The sequence below is a fragment of the Aquarana catesbeiana genome, linkage group LG05 (assembly GCF_042186555.1).
Source record: "Aquarana catesbeiana isolate 2022-GZ linkage group LG05, ASM4218655v1, whole genome shotgun sequence".
NCBI lineage: Eukaryota > Metazoa > Chordata > Amphibia > Anura > Ranidae > Aquarana > Aquarana catesbeiana.
This window is the reverse complement of record NC_133328.1, coordinates 243422201-243442388: the sequence shown is the minus strand read 5'-3', so window position 1 is coordinate 243442388 and position 20188 is coordinate 243422201. Positions and strand designations below refer to the sequence as shown.

At 41.1% G+C, this 20188-nt stretch overlaps 1 protein-coding gene across 1 annotated transcript in view; it reads left to right on the top strand.

Annotated features, from left to right (window-relative positions):
- The window catches only part of SLC6A19 (solute carrier family 6 member 19), a 296856-nt gene that overhangs the window by 218984 nt on the left and 57684 nt on the right, over positions 1 to 20188 (top strand). The window contains exons 8-9 of the mRNA XM_073630654.1: positions 2156 to 2268; positions 14310 to 14438. Of these exons, the coding sequence (XP_073486755.1) occupies positions 2156 to 2268; positions 14310 to 14438 (242 nt within the window). The remainder of the gene's footprint in view (positions 1 to 2155; positions 2269 to 14309; positions 14439 to 20188) is intronic.

Below are 20188 nucleotides of genomic sequence, written 5' to 3'. Positions count from 1 at the left end.
AGGAGAACCCATCTGGTCATGCAGGAAATAAACCACCTGCAACCAGTACGCTTGTATAGTTGGACTGGACCATATGAGGTGATAGAGGGAGCCTGGGGAGTGCTCACATAGGCGGCACCCTGGGTTGTACGTGGGTTTGTAACGCGCTACCCTCTGAGGAGTCAGATACGTCCTATGTATAATATACAACTGTGTGAGGCGGTCTGACAGTTTGGGGGAAACTCTTTTCACATCCTCCAAAATTTCGTCCCAATCCTCATCCTCAATTGGTCCAACATCCACCTCCCATCTAGTCTTGGCAGTATAGGCCAATGCTGTGGTACTAGGGAGGCGGATGGCAGAGTATAGGGTAGAAATTAGTTTGGCTGGTTCTGTACCTGTGACTGTGTCTACAATAGAGGGGACTGCCAGGGATGGGTTGGAGCCAGTAAACCGAGTTTGTATAGCATGGCGGAGTTGTAGATACCTGAAGAGAAGACAATTGGGGAGGGAAAACTCGTCCTTGGAATGTTTTAAGTCCCATAGTGGTCATGATCTGGTGTATGTACAGGATCCCATGGCGTATCCACGCCGCCGGCTCTGGAATGGACAGTAATTCAGGAAAGTATGTGTTGAGCCAGAGAGGGGTGTGAGAGTGAACCTGTGGGGTCCCGAGTTATTGCAGTTCCATTCGCCATACCCTTCGGTGGTGTGTCAGCATGTCCGCTTTGTGTTGGGAGGGGCGTCTTGCCAATAGGGCCCTGAGGACTGACTGAAGTGGGGTATGGGCTGGGTCACCAGGGCGCTCACAGAGTAGTAGTTGGTATCTTGGTAGCTTGTATTTGTCAAAATAATAGAAATGGGACAGTTGGGAGTCAAGATAATAGTCCTGAAAATCTGGAAGAGCAGCTCCTCCCATTGTCACTGGGTTATTCAGGATTCTCCAAGATAATTTGTGACTGCTGTGGCCCCATATAAATGAATTAAGAATAGATTCAATTATTTTGAAGAATTTTTGTGGTATATACAGGGGGGCATGCCACACCAAATAGAGTATCTTTGGGAGGAGTATCATTTTAACTAAACTAATGCATCCCATAAGACCCAGAGGTAATCTGGCCCAAGTCTGTGTCTTGGTCTTGATTAGAGTATACAGAGGTTCAATGTTCAAGAGTGTGTAGTCTGTGAGCGATCTGGTGACTTGTACTCCAAGGTATTTGATCAGGGAGACCAGTCTTAGCAACTTTTAGTTGTTCTGTCAAACCCTTTAATGAGGACTACTCAACTGTAAGGCGCTATTAAGGGAGATCTTGTTTGACATATTAAAACTTCTGCTGTATGCCTCAGAGGGCAAACATGCTGGTCTGCAGTAGGGACCTTTGTCAAAGAGGTTCCTCAGTCCTACGTACCTTATGTTTAACACATAGCATTGGTAATGTTATTCTACATGTTTACATGTACTGGAGGAGGATTTTCTATTTTTCATATTTCGACTCCTGGTGTCGATATGAGTGAAGATATATATGACTATTTGTTTTCTTGTTATTGTTATCAGATCCAAGTCCTAGTTGCATTATACCTTGCAATGTGTTCTTTCTCTCTTCGTCATTTCTTTATACAACCATCTGTATATCACTGTTATGCCCTGTACACACGGTCGGACATTGATCGGACATTCCGACAACAAAATCCATGGATTTTTTCCGGCGGATGTTGGCTCAAACTTGTCTTGCATACACACGGTCACACAAAGTTGTCGGAAAATTCGATCGTTCTGAACGTGATGATGTAAAACACATACGTCGGGTTTATAAACGGGGCAGTAGCCAATAGCTTTCGTCTCTTAATTTATTCTGAGCATGCGTGGCACTTTGTGCGTCGGATTTGTGTACACACGATCGGAATTTCCGACAACGGATTTTGTTGTCGGAAAATTTTATGGCCTGCTCTCAAACTTTGTGTGTCGGAAATTCCGATGGAAAATGTGTGATGGAGCCCACACACGGTCGGATTTTCCGACAACAAGGTCCTATCACACATTTTCCGTCGGAAAATCTGACCGTGTGTACAGGGCATAACTGTGAAAAATTCTCAATAAAAGTTATTTGAGTTAAAAATTAATGAAAATAAAAAAATTATTTTATAATATAGGATAATATTTTGTATTTTTTTCTAGATTGCTGAACTGGCAAATCCGGTTACTTGGTTGGATGCTGGTGCACAAGTCTTCTACTCTTTTTCTCTTGCATTTGGTGGCCTTATTTCCTTTTCAAGTTACAATTCTATACAGTAGGTATACCTTTTATGTTTATTTTTCTAAAATGCCTACTAGAGTGAGTGATATATGCCACAAAAATACTTATTTTTAAATAATTATAGATGAACATCAGTTTCCCTAAATGCCCATTTACTCCTATGCAAAGCTAGTAGTTGCAAGTTTAAATTAACAGGGAAGTAAGGTAAGAAGATTTGATGGACAGTACAACTTTCACTAATATATAGTACAAATATGTGCAGCAATGTTGGCAATCATTTGGCAAGACAAAAGTGGCTAGAAGCACTGTGCACTCAGACCCAAATAAAACTCAGCACAATAATTTTTTAAAAACTGAAACTTCCGTTACATATGCTTTTCTGGCCACTGAATATAGGCCTAGAGCTAACACTGAGCCTGCCTTAAAAAGGCACTGCATTGAACTAGCCAGGGGCTAATTAACAACCAGCAACTGTTGAGACAATGAACACTTCAGTCGGAGCTCAGGAGTAAGGATGAGCTCCACGTACAGAGCCTGCCAGGAAGTCAGCACAGCACTGCACTAATCACGGGCAGTGAGAAATTTCCGGATCTCTGCAGCCGCGCATCGGGACAATGTCTCACTGCCTGTGATTAGCGCTGTGCAGTGCCGACTTCCTGGCGGGCTCTGCACGTGGGGTGTGTGAACACGCCGGAGCTCATCCTTACTCAGGGGTATGTAATTACAGTACAGTGCTTTGAAAAAGTATTTATACCCCTTGAAATTTTCCACATTTTGTCATGTTACAACCAAAAACTTAAATTTTTTTTATTGGGATTTTATGTGATAGAACAACACAACGTGGCACATAATTGTGAAGTGGAGGGAAAATGATAAATGGTTTTCAAAGTTTTATACAAATAAATATCTGAAAAGTGTGGCGTGCATTTGTATTTAGCCTCCTTTACTATGATACCAATAACTAAAATCTTCTGGAACCAATCGCCTTTCAAAAGTCACCTAATTAGTAAATAGAGTCCACCTGTGTGTAATTTAATCTCAGTATAAATACAGCTGTTCTGTGAAGCCCTCAGAGGTTTGTTAGATAACCTTAGTGAATAAACAGCATCATGAAGGCCAGGGAACACAACACACAGGATAAAGTTCTGGAGAAGTTTAAAGCAGAGTTAGGTTTTAAAAAAAATATCCCAACCTTTAAACAACCCACAGAGCACTGTTCAATCCATCATCTGAAAATGGAAAGAGTATGGCACAATTGCAAACCTACCAAGACATGACCATCCACCTAAACTGACAGGCCGGGCAAGAAGAGCATTAATCAGAGAAGCAGCCAAGAGGCCCAAGGTAGCTCTGGAGGAGCTGCAGAGATCCACAGCTCAGGTGGGAGAATCTGTCCACAGGACAACAATTAGTCGTGCACTCCACAAATCTGGCCTTTATGGAAGAGTGCCAAGAAGAAAGCCATTGTTGAAAGAAAGCCATAAAAAGTCCCATTTGCAGTTTACGAGAAGCCATGTGGAGGACACAGCAAACATGTGGAAAAAGGTGCTCTGGTCAGATGAGACCAAAATTTAACTTTTTGGCCTAAAAGCAAAAAGCTATCTGTGGCGGAAATCTAACACTGAACATCATCCTGAACCATCCCCACCGTGAAACATGGTGGTGGCAGCATCATGTTGTGGGGATGCTTTTCTTCAGCAGGGACAGGGAAGCTGGACAGAGTTGATGGGAAGATGGATAGAGCCAAATACAGGGCAATTTTAGGAGAAAACCTGTTAGAGTCTGCAAAAGACTTGAGACTGGTGCGGAGGTTCACCTTCCAGCAGAACAACAACCCCAAACATACAGCCAGAGATACAATGAAATGGTTTAGATCAAAGGATATTCATGTGTTAGAACGGAGTCCAGACCTAAATCCAAATGAGAATCTGTGGCAAGACTTGGAAATTGCTGTTCACAGACACTCTCCATTTAATCTGACTGATTTTGAGCTATTTTGCAAAGAAGAATGTACAGAAATGTCAATCTCCAGATGTGCAGGGCTGGTGGAGACATACCCAAAAAGACTTGCAGCTGTAATTGCAGCGAAAGGTGGTTCTACAAAGTAGGGGGGGGTTGAATACAAATGCACGACACACTTCTCACATATTTATTTGTAAAAAATGTTGAAAACCATTTATCATTTTCCTTCCACTTCACAATTATGTGCCACTTCGTGTTGGCTGATCACATAAAATCCCAATAAAATACATTTACGTTTGTGGTTGTAACATGACAAAATCTGGAAAATTTCAAGGGGTATGAATACTTTTTCGAGGCACTGTATATAGCATATATAGAGTGCAGGGGTCTGGAGTAAATAACACACAAAGTGCATTGACTAGGAGTACGTATATCAAGTACAGCTCAGCGAACAAAGTGCAGCAGCCTTAAGTATGTAATGTACAACAGTAAAGGATATGTATCATGCAGCACAGGGTACACACTATGGCTATCAAGAGTATATAATGTATACTATACCTTACATATTCATGAGTGCTGCAATCAGTATGTGGTGCTGTACATACTCCTGACCACTACACTCTGTAGACTGCATTATATGTTATTTATGTAGCACTGCCCCCTTGAGGACTGCTAAGAATTACCTGCTCATCTGCACGACCATGACCAAGTGAACCTTCCAACCCACCTGACACTCTGGATTCAGACATCCTGTTAAAACTATAAAGCAAGAATCGTGCAACTCAATAGTATAAAGTTCTGAAATGTTTTACTTAAATCAAATAGGAAAAGTTATTGTACAAAGAAAAGAGTAAATCTGATGAGCTGTGATAACAGCGCCAACTCAGCAAACAGACCCCTCCCAAGAACAACAATGGTTGAACAATGAATAATGTTATATACACAAGGGTACACTATATTCAGATCCTAGGTCACCTTCTAGTGGATGTTTCAGTTAACTACAATTGTGGCCACACTGAAATAAATGCAATCTAAACAGCCTATGCTATATTCATGGGAGAGCTAATCTCTCACTGGTGTTATATATGTATACAGGCTTCCTATAAGTGATGGCAGTAGAGTTCCACGTGGCAGATCTGTTATTCTTTGCTAGCTATTTTTAGCTCATTAATTGCAATCCGTTTGATGGCAGATGAAACAATAGATTTCAAGTAGTGTAGGCCTAAGACTTCTAAAGTACAGTGTTCCAGGAATGCAGTAAAGTGGTCTTGGGTAAAGATGTGTGCGCACTGTGTTTGGTAATGGTGGTAGTGGATAGGTAAAGATTGAACAGGTTGCTCTCTCACAACGACCCAAATCGTTTTGCCATCTTCTGGACAGGAACATGGATGGCAACACTCTGGCAGCGGCTCCTCGGTCTGCCATAGCGACTTTCCCCACACATCAGCACTGATGGGTAGGCGCTGTAGATGATGCTAGTAACAGGATGTCCGTCAGTGGGTAACAGGACTATGCCTCTCAGGCCTCGTGATGGAAATAATGTTCCGCGTGGTAGGCCGCGACCTCTCTCTCTGTCACACAGAGAGGTCCGTCTTGCATCAGGCCCAGGAGGAAGGGAGCGTGCCTGGGCTTCCCAAGCTCCTGTTATCATCCCCCCCAGCAGCCTTCAGGTCACTGCAAGGGTCCCTGGGATTTGCAGTTTTAGGGTACGGGATTGTATAACAGCAGATTCCAGAGGGACTATACGCCCCATAACTCACTCCGCTGGCACACAGGTATGAGGTCACTGACTGTCGAATAATCCCGGGGCAAACAACATTCAAAACACTGAAAGGTAGGAAACTTTCTGGTTACAGTCCACATCGCTACATATAATTGTAACTACTGCACACTTTACACTGGTCTGCATATTACTTTGCTCACTCCTAACTACTGCATTCCCAGCAAACAAATTGGTTGCTCATTTAACCTAGAGCCCAAATCAATCTTTCTATTCCACCAGAGGGCACTGTGCCACAGGTGCAAGTCATTGCTATCCCCAGGGCCACTCCACAGTCAGTGGACCTCTTTTAGCACATCTGCTGCTGACAGTGGTAAATGTGTCAGTCATTTGGGTACCACATGCATGAAGAGACATGATCTTTCACCACAAAGCTTGGTGGGAGCCGTACATGAATTATACAGTTGGCAGCAAAAGGCTTTAATTCCTTCTCCTCCTTGCACCTCCCTTTCCCCCTTTTCACCACTCCCAAGAATCTCCACCTGCATCCACTTCAACATCTGGAGCCTCAAATAAAAGGGATAAAAGCCAACAATGGATTTTGGAGGCTTACCTTATGGCACATCATGCAGAGAAGAGGGTCATCATAGCACCATGCAGAGTGGGGCTAAGCATAGGCTTGAATCACCTCATAAGTCTTCTAAACCTGCCATCACCAGCAGCATCTTGACCAGGCAAGTGTCTCCTCCCAAGCTGTTGAAGTGGAAGAAAAAATTCCACTCAAACACCCCCATGCCCGGCATCTCAATGTCAACTTGGCAAAATCTCTAGCTTAATTAACAGATGCTGAATCACACTCTTCGTGCTGTAACAGACTGTGCTCTGAAGACCCAACAGCAGAAGGAGACCTTCCTGCTTTCTCAGAGCCAGCAGGATCCTTTAACAACTGACTCAATCTCTGTGAGGTAGTGAAAGCTGCAGGCAGATGAGGGGTACAAGGAGAAAAGAGGTTGGAGTGCTGACAATGAGGAGAGGAAGGATGTGGAGCAGAAATCCAGGGGTATGTTTCATCACTCCCAAATCCCAAGAGTTTTACATAGGTAGGTAAGATCATTGATGATACTGTTGTCCTTGATGAAACTTAGAACTCACGGTCCTCTTTTGCAGACAGTTTGTGGGAAATGGGCTGTTTTCATGCTGATGTGCCTGCACAAAGACCCCAGGATTCTGGCCATTAAGAAGATGGAGTATTACTAGCTGGCCAACCATATGGAGCCACAATTAAAGGGGACATTGGCAGATTTCATGCTGTTATCCCAGAGGAAGCACAAAATGTGCCATTTGGAAGAGGTGTTTCCAGAAGAACCTCTTGACTGCCTTTCCAGAGAGTGACAGGCTTCCCTCTCATGGCCAATATACTTTCACTCCTCAGATTGCTGAAATCAGGAGAAGTGGTTGTTTTGTCTCTGGGACAGATAGCTAAACCTACTTATCCTAATAACTTCAGATACCATATTTCTTTGATCTCAGTTTTATTAGAACAAGCCAGGTGAAACTACAAAATAACAGAAATAGACCTCAATAAGTACAATATTGCGCACAATACAGCATACATTGCAGAAACAACGATATACAGTACAAGATGAGATAATAAAAACGTACTTTTTAAGTTCTCTAACGTGTGATGGCGATAGATTGAGAAAGATTTGTCTTGCTTCCTGCAATGTGTTGAAAGGAATGGTGGCTGGTTCACTTCCTGTTAAGATTCTACCACTTCTACAACTTCCTTAATTACACATACAATAAAACAAATAAACAGAACTGCAGCAATACCAAAAAGGAATGCTAGATGGAGCCTACACACCATATATGATTGTCTTAAGTAAAGTACACATTTTGCATGTAAATTTAACAACACAGGTACAAATAAGGTACAAATAATCAGCAAGACATCTGGTGGACAGAACACTCCCCGCCTGACATCAAGTGATGTCTCTAACAGAGTCCTCCGTAGAGAGCAACAGAATAAGTTCGGTCACTGAGAATACTTTAACCTCATTCTGTTGAAAGATCTTGACCTCGACCTTACGGACATGATTATCCTTGCTTGGCAGTACTTTGGTGATCAAACCTAAAGGCCACATATTCCTTAGTGCCTGGCAATCTTTCATGAGCACAACATCACCAGGTTTAGGATTAGGCTTTTCAGTGTGCCACTTTCTCCTTACTTGTAGAGTAGATATATATTGTTCCCTCCACCGGTTCCAGAAGGTATTGGCAAGGGTTTGTACTTGTCTCCATTGACGTTTGTAAAGGTCCTTCTCACAAAACTCTCCAGCTGAAGCACCGGCAAGACTAGTCTTTTGCGTGAGTAACATGGCAGGTGTGAGGACCACTGGATCTTCAGAGTCACTTGAAATGGATGTCAACGGTCTGGTGTTAATGATAGCTGTAACCTCTGCCATAAATGTCACTAAAAATTCATGAATAAGCCTTGCAGTTCTTACTTGTAGGAAGATAGAGTCAAGAATTCTGCGGGCTATGCCTATCATCCTCTCCCAAACACCTCCCATGTGAGAAGAGTGATGTGGGTTGAAGATCCACATGCAGTCTAGTTCACTCAAGTATCTTTCTACTCTGAGAACATCCAAGTTAGAAGGAATTTGAAGTTCTTTTACTGCTTCTACAAAGTTAGACCCTCTGTCAGAGCGAATGAGTTTTACTGGGCCTCTGATCGCAATTAGTTCAGCTAGCTCTGTGGCTAATACTGCAGCACAAAGTTCCAGCCTGGGTATGGTGTATTCGGGAAGTGGTGCAAGTTTTGCTTTCCCTATTACGAACCCTATGTGGCATTGTCCTTTAGTGTCTATGGTTTTCAGGTAAGCTACAGTAGCAATTGCTTTAACAGAAGCATCCGAAAACACACAAAGTCTTTGCATCTGAACGTCAGCAGATGACAGAGGAGCATATGGTCGTGGAATTTTAAGTTTGGATAGAGCTGTTAGTGACTCCTTCCACTCTAGCCATAGGTTCTTCTTGTTGGTGGTCCCAATCTAGCGACTCACAGGTTAAGTCTCTAAGTAGTGCCTTACCCTGGATGGTGATAGGTGCTGCAAAGCCTAAGGGATCATACAGGCTGTTTATGGTAGACAGGACACCTCTACGGATAAAAGGTTTTTCTTCTGTGTTTACTTGGAAAGTTAACGTGTCAGATCTTAAATCCCAAAGCAAACCAAGGCTGCGTTGCATGGGAAGTGAGTCTTTTGAGGAGACTGATTGCGGCTTCATTTGTGGGTAGTGATTTCAAGCAATCGTCTACATAAAAATCCTTGTCCACAAACAGTCTGACATCTGACCCATACTCTAACTCTCCCACTCTAGCAGAGTGTCTGAGGCCATATATAGCAACTGCAGGGGAAGGACTGTTGTCAAATATCTGCACCCATTCTGTAATGTCTCCAGAGGGGTTTTTGTCCCTGAACCAGAGAAACCTCAGAAAGTTTCGGTGTTCTTCTTTAACAAGAAAGCAATAGAACATTTGCTGTATGTCTGCCATGAATGCGACTGAATCCTTGCGAAAGCGAAAAAGTACTCCTAATAGTCTGTTGTTAAGGTCAGGGCCAGAGAGAAGGACATCGTTTAGAGAGACACTTGGCTTGGCGCTAGAATCGAACACCACTCTAATCTGCCCTGGCTTCTTAGGGTGATAGACCCCAAATATGGGAAAGTACCAGCATTCATCTGAGTCTTTGAGGTTTGAGGCTATCTCAGCATGACCATTCTGGAATATTTTCTCCATGAAGCAAAGGAAATGTTCTTTCATCTCTGGTTTCCTTTGAAGATTGTGTCTTAAGGAAGTGAGACGTTTATATGCTAGTTCTCTGTTGTTAGGCAAACGTCGTCTTTGTGGTCTAAAGGGAAGAGATGCAACCCAGCTATTAGTCCCGTCTTTCTCCATACTCTTTTCCATAACTTCTAAGAAGAGCCTATCCTTAATGGACATAGCTACCTGGTTGTCTTCCTTTGTTCTCCTGAACACTGTGCTTCCTAAGTCACTTTGGTCTTCGTCATAGGTATTGCTGTCACAGAGGGGACTTAGGAAGGGAAGAGGTACAGGGTTGTTGTGTGGTAGCTCCTTTATGAGGACGTGATTCTGACAGGGTTGATGACCCACCCGATATCCAGTCCTTGGGCATATGGGGCGTTTTGAGGACCGTTGATCAGTTTTCTTACTTTCTTACTTACCTGTCCTCCTGCCTTACTCAAACAGGTACTAATTCATGGCCCGCCAATGCATGTGCAGGAAGTGCAACATAGCAGGGTGAAGTCTCACTGGGTGGACATGTCACATATAAGGTGATGCGTAATTCCCCTGGCTGCCAATGACCAGCTAAAATGGCTACAAACTCTTCTGACCAGCCTCAGAAGATCCTGTAAGACAGGGTCCCATCCAGGAAGTGCTGTACTACCAGGTTGAAGTTTTGTGTCTGGCAAGGCATATGTGCGAACTTTCTTTGCTGAAGGGCAGACAGCAGATTAGTGCCATTGTCACTCACGACCTTTCCTGCACAAGATGGTTAACCACTTTTAAGCCTACACCTACAAAGCTGACATAGTCTCTGCCCCAGTGTGGCTTCTGTCGTCTAGGCATACCAGCTTCAACACTGTGTGTCATCGCTTTGCCTGAGCTGTTGCATAGCTCCTGAACACTTTCTGCAAATTAATGGTTTAGAAGGTGACTTACCTGAGGAGGGAATTGATGAGGATGGAGGGGAAGGAGGCAACTGCGCTGTCACTGTCACAACCTGTAAGGATGTGGGGTGGCACAACCAGCTGCTATGGTGTGCCACCTTCTAAATTTTTCACAGCTTCCAGAAAAATTACTCAGTAGGGCATGATTGATATATACCATTCCTGCCCATACTTGCCGGACTATGTGTCTGTGGTCAGGTGGACCCTCCTGCTGACCTTTGTGGCCCAGTAATATGAAAACATTACCTATCACATGATGGCAGAGGGTTAGAAAAAGTAGCTTGGAACCTGCTACTGCTGTAAAGCACAGGCCAACATTTCACAAAAGTGGGCTGAATCCACTGGAAAGACTTGAGCTGTAAAGCCGGCAATTTTGCCAAACTGACATTTTGCTGCTTGGCATGAGGGTGGCTGGAGGCATACTTCTTCTTTCATTGCAGCAGCTGGAGTAGAGAAACTTGCCTCCTCAATGCTACAGCTGGAGATGCCAGGGTGGGTAGGCAGAATCAGAACAAGGCTGCAGCCTCCTCTTGCCCATACTCTTGGGGGCACCATTCTGACCCTCTTCCCGGCTGGATGAGCCGTGAGGTAAATCTCTGACGCACCTTGAATGACTTTCATCCCTATCTCTATAGGGTGCTAATGGAAAGTCTTGTCTAGTAGGGACAGAGGTAGAGAGGGAGGAACTGGAAGGAGGAGTGCTGCTGACCGTCAGCATTCAGGTGCTACTTCCAATGAGCTGTGTGGTGAAAAGTAACGTGTCTCTTCATACACGTGATACCCAAGTGACCAATTGTATTGCCACGCTTGATGAGCTTTAGACAGAGATTGAAAATTACTGTGATGCTGTCTGCAGCACAATAGTTGAAAAAGGCCCACAAATTTGAGGTCTGGGAAAAGACTGGGGAATTAGAATGCCCTGTACCTGTAGAGCTCTGCCATCTGGTGGAGTAAGAAGGCTGCTCCCACCACTTTTCTGTGATCTGCCTCTGGATGACAGACCTCAGACCTCATCATCATTACCCCCCCCCCCCCCCCCCAATCACTAGAGCCAACTTGGCAGTAGACTGCATGTGTGCCAATTGGTTCTGCCAGCTTGTATGCTCCTAATTCTCTCAACCTCAGATGCAATTTATTTCTGCACATCCAGGTGGTGGGGTAACAGCAGGAGTAGAAGAGGCAGAACAGGGCACTTTAGTGCTGCTGATTACTTCAATATACTCTGCACAAGGAAAGGAGGATGACAATAAAGGCTTAGTTAGCCACTTCTTCAATTTTTCCACAGGCTCTGGGTGTATAGCAAAACACGTACCCTGCCTATAGATGCTGCACCCAAACCATGACTTTGACCTGTAGACATGAATGCTGCTCGCCCCCTAATAGCTGCACAGGAGCTACTTCTACCTCTCCTGTTGGGCCTCCCAGACATGATGTTAATGTGGGGCTTATTGCCTAATTTCATTAGGAACTCTGGCAAGAGCTGCATGTGGGGGATGTGCTTAGGTGCACAGGCCAAACTGCTTTTGTGGACAAAACTGTACCACAATAATATGCCATTCTCAGTTGCAAGCAAATGTCAGTTTTTGTGCTGTTACCAATAACTTCACGCTGTGTTTGCTGCTGCTGACCCTGTCATAATAAATAAATAAACAAATAAATAAAAAAGCCCCCTTTGTCCAATGACAGTTTTTGCAAAGCATTGTGGAACATTTGGCAGAGTAATTCTTGCAAAATGTCCCAAAAGTTCAGGATTTTTCTGAAAAGACAAAATTTGGTACAACCTTAGGTTTGGACCACACTCTGTGTGCATCCCTACTGCTGATCAGATCTGCTAGTTGTTAAGTGGTGTTTTGACGTATTACTGCATGAAAAACGATTTTATATCTTTTGAATCTGTGTTTGAAAAACCTTCATCAGTTGATATTGCCACATCTCAATGCTATTGCTATTTTGGCTAGGCTGTTTTAAAAATGTAATTATTTTCTTTTTTAGCCACTGTATGATCATTTTTTTTAGATTTAGATTACAGATTAAAGATTTTATATAGATCACAGATTGATACCATTATATTTTGCTGTGAAAAAAGGATGGTACAACTAGAAATAAATTGATTCTTGAATGATCAATCAGATACAATCAGATGTAATGAGGTTTTGATGTTGGCATTTGGTTTCTCCATACATAATGTTATGTACATTTATTATCCTAGGGTTCTTATTACTTGTTTGAGAATTGAACTGCCTGCCCTTGCACTAATTTTTTTTAGACAGTTATACCTACAGAGGAGAGCAGGATTAGAGTTACATTTTTGCCACGTGTATTCTATCTGTCTGACTGTAGATTAAGGGAGACTCAATTCTTTACAAATCCCCTTTTAACCTTTCTATGTTCCTATTAGTCCAAATTATAATTCAACAGAATTCTGTTGTGAATAGCTGGTGACACAAATGTAATGATTTTAATTTTTTTTATATGGTATATATTATTTTTATATGGTAGGATAGGTTTGACCAACACCTGAGCTGAGAGTAAAATATTTGTCATTGACTAGAATCCATGATTTATAATTGTTCTCTTCTCCACATATTCTTTTCCTAGAGATTGGCATTCTTTGCTACCGATTATCTTGATTGCTTAACCTATAGGACCTGATTTACTAAAAGGAAATGCATAAGGGCAGAAAGAAATGGATAATTGTCACACTTACAATGTGGGTGCAGATTACAATCACGATCCCCTTACTGATCTGCTTAAACGTACACCCATGTTCAATGCAAATGTTGCTTTCCTAGTTTTCAGTGTGCCTAGAACATATAAATAACAACACTTTTTTCTTGCTTTTATGCTGAGAGAGAGCACTAGGAAATGTGTATGTTCAGTTTCTAACAAAAAAAAAAAAAATGTCACAATTGCTATGAAGTGCCCATGTGCCAAAAAGGGAACAGCCCCAAAAGACCCACAAATTATGATATTGGAGCAACTGACTTCAGCAAACCTATGTGTATTTTTCAGTTTACTCTCCGTTCACAAGAAGCAGTAATTAAAATGATTTGCACATGCGTGATGTAGCCAAATCCTGCGCTTCTGCATATACACATCATATTTGTGCATGTACATTGTAGAAACCTTCACCTAACACTGACTGTGGCCTTTTTAAATGTTAGCCCTTTTCACATATGCAAATTAGCTTACAGATGTCAAATGGCTCCAAAAACTTCAGAAAGAAAATCACAGTTTTATTTTAGGTACACGTAGTGTATGTGTGGATGCTGGTGCATACAACTTTTAACAAAGCACATTTTTAATGAATTTGTATGCCAACTGGTGTCTGTGTATCCACGAGCATCATGGGTCCATATTATTGTGAGGATACAATTTTGTTGTATGGTCTGTTTTGTGTGTGCACAAAACATAAAATGGTGCATATAATGATTGTCAAATAACACTGTCATTATTAATATAACTTTTTTGAAAGTCTGATCATATTTTGATAATCATTCGTGCAGAAATCCAAATTATTTGAAAGGGTTATGCGGTTTCTCTTAAAACTGTATTTGTAGTTAACGTTTACCAAATTGAATTTGTAACAAAGGTGCTTCACTAATATTTTGCATAGAAATAAATGTATTTTTATTTTACAGCAACAACTGTGAACGGGATGCCGTCATTATCTCTATCATTAATGGTTGCACATCGGTATATTCTGCCACAGTTATTTATGCAATCATTGGATTCCGTGCTACAGCTAGATATGATGACTGCTTTGCCAGGTGAGAAATGGAAAGGAATCCTAATGTCGCTCTTTATCAAAAAGAGGGAGTACTATTCTTAATGGGAGGAAAAAGGTTAAAACTGACCATGTAGAGGAGTTATTGGGTACATGATCTTGTCTGTTTACACATATAGACTGAAGATCTAAAAAATAAAATGCTCCAAAAGGAGAGATTGTAATTTACAGTTTTATTAGGGATGATTTTGGAAAACTTGATTTTATGTTTATATTAGTAGCTTATGTTTATCAACATTTTTAGAAAATCCGCCTCTAATTTTGCCTTGTGGCACTGCAAGAAAAAGAAAAAAAATTTGAAGGTAAGAATTAAAATGAAAAAAAAAGATCCTCGTTGCTTTAAAACAACAGTTTGTGATATAAAATCATAGCCACTGCCCCCTATCCCCTTCTTCCCACCAGCGTCAGTCAGTGAGAAAGCTTTATTCAGTAGACCATGCCTCCTCACTCACAATCTCCCAATGAAAAAGTAAAAATGTACAAAAATATTTTTGGGCCTTTTCCTTATTTTTTTGTGTATTTTGCTTTTTTTAGGCCATAGGGAAAAAAGCTAAATCAAAAAGCAACTTAGAAATGAAGAGAGAGTACACTATTTTTTTTTATTTTTTATTTTTGGTATATTTTATTATTATATGGCAAAAAATAAATTGTTATTGTGTATATTTAAAAGAAAAAACATGAAAAAATTCCAATTTTACAAAAGTAAAAAAAGGCAAAATAATCGCACAATTTAAAGATGTTGAGTTATTTACTGTGACGTTTTTATTAAAGTAAACAATGAAATTATAGTCCAACAATCTATAATTGAAAGGCACAATGTATCTTTCCTATTTTTGTTCCTTATATACCTTTATGTTCTGACTTAGAAAAATGTACATTCAATGCAAAGCAAATTGATGAAGAAATTTGATTTGTTAATTTTTTTTATTGCATATGTTTTATAGCAGAAAGTAAAAATGATTTCTTTTTTCTAAATTTTCACTCTTTTTTTGTTAAATCGCAAAAATAAAAAAAATCCAGTGATGATCAAATACCACCAAAAGAAAGCTCTATTTGCTATATATTTTGTTTGGCTACAGCGTTGCATGATCGCGCAATCGCCATTTAAAGTAGCGCAGTGCCAAATAGCAAAAAATGGTCATTAAGGTAAAATCTTCAGGAGCTGACGTGGTTAAACTGACCCTCTGGATTCAATACTTTTTGAATCATTGACCTAGAACAAGTATACAGATCAGCAAAGTCTAAATAAATTAAAACCGCCTTATCTTTATATTTGTTTGTTATTCAAATACTGAAGGCAGAGAAATGACATCAAGACAACTAGCATTTGCAGAAGAAGGCTCCAACATAGATTAGATTTTTCTTGTAAAGAATTCTATTTAAAAGCGAAGTATGGGTATAGAAAAAAAAAAAATACACATACTTACCCTCACCTCAGTCTGATGCTGCACCTGTCCCCCACAGGCTCGTCCAAGAATGGAGAGATTACATGACAGCTGATTGCTCAGTTCTCTGTCAGCTCTGAAGGGAGAGTATTGACTGTCAGTCATCGCTATCCGTTGTGCCCCTCCATCACTCACTGGAGTTGCTGGGGAGGGAGTAAGCTGTCAATCAGACAGCTGGGTGAATCCCGACAATATGGTTAGGATCCTTTCAGAGCCTGAATCAGCTCTGTGACATCAGCTGATGGTTTGAGCCTGCTGTTGCCTGATTCTGGGTCACAGGAGAGCAAATGTAAGTGCACTGCTGTGACCCAGAAGAGAAGTATTTGGCTATACTTCTCTTTTAAGTATATCAAAATCCAAAATATTTTAAGGTCTAATTAGACTTTTTAAGGCTTTCTATGTCCCATTCAGGAGATTTGACTTCCTGTCCTGGAGAAACAACAGGAAGTCAGAGGAAATCCCAGATCAGCTGGGAATGAAGATGGCCAAAAAGTTAGAGGGGTTTTTAAACTAGGCAATGGGGAGGAGGGTCCAGAGGTAGAGATAGTCAGCGCGGAACATATTCCAGAGGGTAGTATTGGGGGCATTAGTGGTAGGTTGACCAAAGCACATAAACCTAAGGTAACTATAGTAGCAAGTCCTAGTTGCAATCTTGGAACACCCAATAAGAGGATAATATGCGACCGGTTTAAACTATGTGGCATGTTCACCAATGCCAGGAGCTTGGCGGACAAGATGGGTGAACTAGAGATATTGTTTACGAGGAGGATTTGGATTTTTTGGGAATTTCAGAGACCTGGTTCAACAGCTCTCATGATTGGCTGGCAAACATTCAAGGGTATACCCTTTATCGCAAGGATAGAGAGGGTAAATAGGGGGGAGGGGTATGCCTATATATTAAGAATAATTAATATAAAGAAAGAGGGTCAGGACTTTAAATGAGGTGTGTATATTGTGGCTAATTGAAGGAGTCAAAATAAAACATGAACAAGTATTTATTTGTTTGCCATGATTGAGTAGGTACATGGCAGACAATACATGCAATAATGGCACATAATATAACAAATCATGTATCCAAATCATTTACATGTTAAAAGTATAAATAGAATATACAATAGTATTATCCTCCATAATAAAAAATCACTATAATATAACAGTTATAGTCCACAATATTGCCTGGATCCAAAAACCATGTAGGTATGTATGCATTGCATCTAGGTTAAGCTGACGCGTTTCATGGGATCTATCCAATCATTAGGGGCGGATGCATGATACATCTATATAAAGAGAGGTTAGTATTTCAAAATCAACCATTCATAGACAAAAATTGGTAAAGAATAAATATACATACAGGGAAGATAGGACAGTCATCCCTGTAGGACTCACATATCTGCTTAGTGTGAAACAAACACACCACCGGGGTGCTAGGGCAGGAAGGAATGCCTGGTCCGAAAGTTGTGGTAGTAGGGTCCAACAGTAACACAGGAAGCATAAATGTAGGTGTGACCCAGGATATCTGAACCAGTAGGAAAAATGGGCTCCATTCTGTGGATCAATACAAATATGAATACCAAAATGGTGCTGAAAATATAAAGAAGTAAGCTAATCAAAGAAAGGAGCCCAAATAGCATGAGTATAAACTGATATCAAGACAGCTTAGGTCCCCAGAAATTGGTAAAGTCCTGGGATTGAAACCACATATGAAATAAATGTCATAATGGTAGTGGTAGTTACCTAGTGTTGCTGATATAGGAGTAAAGGCCAGCTATATCTGGTGCAGACTGCACAAGATGTGTATCAGTCAGAGGACTGACTGTGAATGAAAGAAGTGTGTTTAACCTAGATGCAATGCATACATACCTACATGGTTTTTGGATCCAGGCAATATTGTGGATTATAGCTGTTATATTATTGTGCTTTTTTATTATGGAGGATAAAGCTATTGTATATTCTATTTATACTTTTAACATGTAAATGATTTGGATACATGATTGGTTATATTACGTTCCATTATTGCATGTATTGTCTGCCATGTACCTACCATATCAAAAATAATGTACAAGTGAATGTGAGAGATGACATCACTAAGGGAGCTAGGGAGGAGGTGGAATCCTTATGGGTAGAGCCCCAAAGGGATGAAGCTAAGGGGGAAATAATACTGGGAGAATACTATAGGCCCCCTAACCTGAGGGAGGAAGGGGAGACAGATCTCCTATCACAATTTAGATTAGCAGCAAGGATGGGAAGTGTTATCATAATGGGGGATTTTAACTTTCCAGACATAGACTGGGCGGAGGGAACTGCGCATTCATCTAAGGCTCATCAGTTCCTAAATGTCTTGCAGGACAATATTATGGGTCAAATTGTAGACGCACCAACTAGAAATAAAGCGTTACTGGATCTACTGATTACCAACAATACAGACCTGATCACGGATGTGGAAATAAGGGGCAATTTAGGTAACAGCGATCACAGGTCAATTGGCTTTAGTATAAATCACACAAATAGGAAACATAAGGGGAATACAGAGACACTGAATTTCAAAAGAGCCAATTTCCCCCAAACTACGAACCTTGCTAGAAGGCATAAATTGGGATAAAATCTTAGGAACAAAGAACACGGAGGAGAGATGGGTTTGCTTTAAGAGCATATTAAATAAGGGCATTAGCTAATGCATCCCATTGGGTAATAAACTTAAATAAGCGAACAAAAGTCCTGGATGGCTTAACTCCAATGTAAAAATGCACATAAAAGCAAAGGAGAAGGTCTTCAAACAATACAAGGTTGAGGGATCATCATCAACATTCAGACTTTATAAAGAATGCAAAAAGAAATGTAAGGGTGCACTAAGGATGGCTAAGATAGAACATGAAAGACACATAGTGGAGAAGAGCAAAACAAATCCCAAGAAATTCTTTAAGTATGTAAACAGTAAAAAAGGGAGGACAGACTGTATTGGCCCCATAAATAATGAGGAAGGACATCTGGTTACAAAGGATGGGGAAATGGCAAAAGTATTGAATTTATTCTTCTCCTCAGTCTTCACGAGGGAATCGAGGGGCTTCAGTAACCAAAACTGCAGTGTTTATCCTCATGACACATCACAGGAAGCACCTCCATGGTTAACAGAGGACAGAATTAAAATTAGACTACGGAAACTTAACATTATTAAATCACCGGACCAGATGGCACATGGTATCCATACGCATTATGTCCCTAAGGGGTGGGACGTAACGCATACGGATACCACGTGACCTTGTTCGTGACATCACCCGTGTCCCACAACGCTGATTCTCGTGGATATACTCTGCTATTTTATGCCATCCATCCTTAGCACTGGGGCACAGTGTGAGATTTATAAGTGCAATTTATCCCTTTTATAAATAAATATGGTTTTATTCAGAGAGCACTAGATATTGTTGCTTTTATTCCATGTACCGATCCTGGAGTCGATGAGGAATTCAAGGTGTAGTTATCTATACCGGCACCGTATTCAACATTTATGTGAGAGCTTGCTGACCTAATACCCTTAAAGGGAACTGCTGTTTTGACCTGACTGATTTACTCAGGGGTCCACTGCATGAGGTGAACGACCATTTCACTTGATGGTGGAGGTTGTCACAAAAGTCACCTTACATGATTTACTCATCACTCATTTCACTGGATATTCGCTGGTGTTCTTGCAATCAACTTATTTTATGAAGAAGATTAAGGACTGTTTTTTATGCCTTTTTTATTGATTTTGCTTTTATCTTTGTTTTGTTTTATTTTTGTTAGTGCTGTACTGCCTTTTTTCGTTGACAATTTGGGGATTTGATATTTTGACCCTCAGTATTTCAGCTGCTGTAATAGGTTTTATGTTGCACTGGTTGATTTTTCTTTATTCTGTTTAATTTGTTCATAAATGACCTGGAGGATGGGGTAAAAAGTTCAACCTCTGTATTTGCGGACAATACTAAGCTAAGCAGGGCAATAACTTCTCCACAGGATGTGGAAACCTTGCAAAAAGATCTGAACAAATTAATGGGGTGGGCAACTACATGGAAAATGAGGTTCAATGTAGAAAAATGTTATCATGTACCAGGTGCTGGAGGCCAATGGAGAGAGGGCCTCCTTTGCGGCTAAGTTCCGGACTCCCCTGAAGGTGAGACAGGAGGAGTCAGGCACAAAGTAGCAATGGTCGCCTGTGAAGTTGCTTTCAGAAAGCTCAGGAATGCTGCTGATGTGATGAACAGAGTCTACAGGCAGGTGGCACCTGTGAGGTGAGACAGGTCTGTAAAGTCACTGA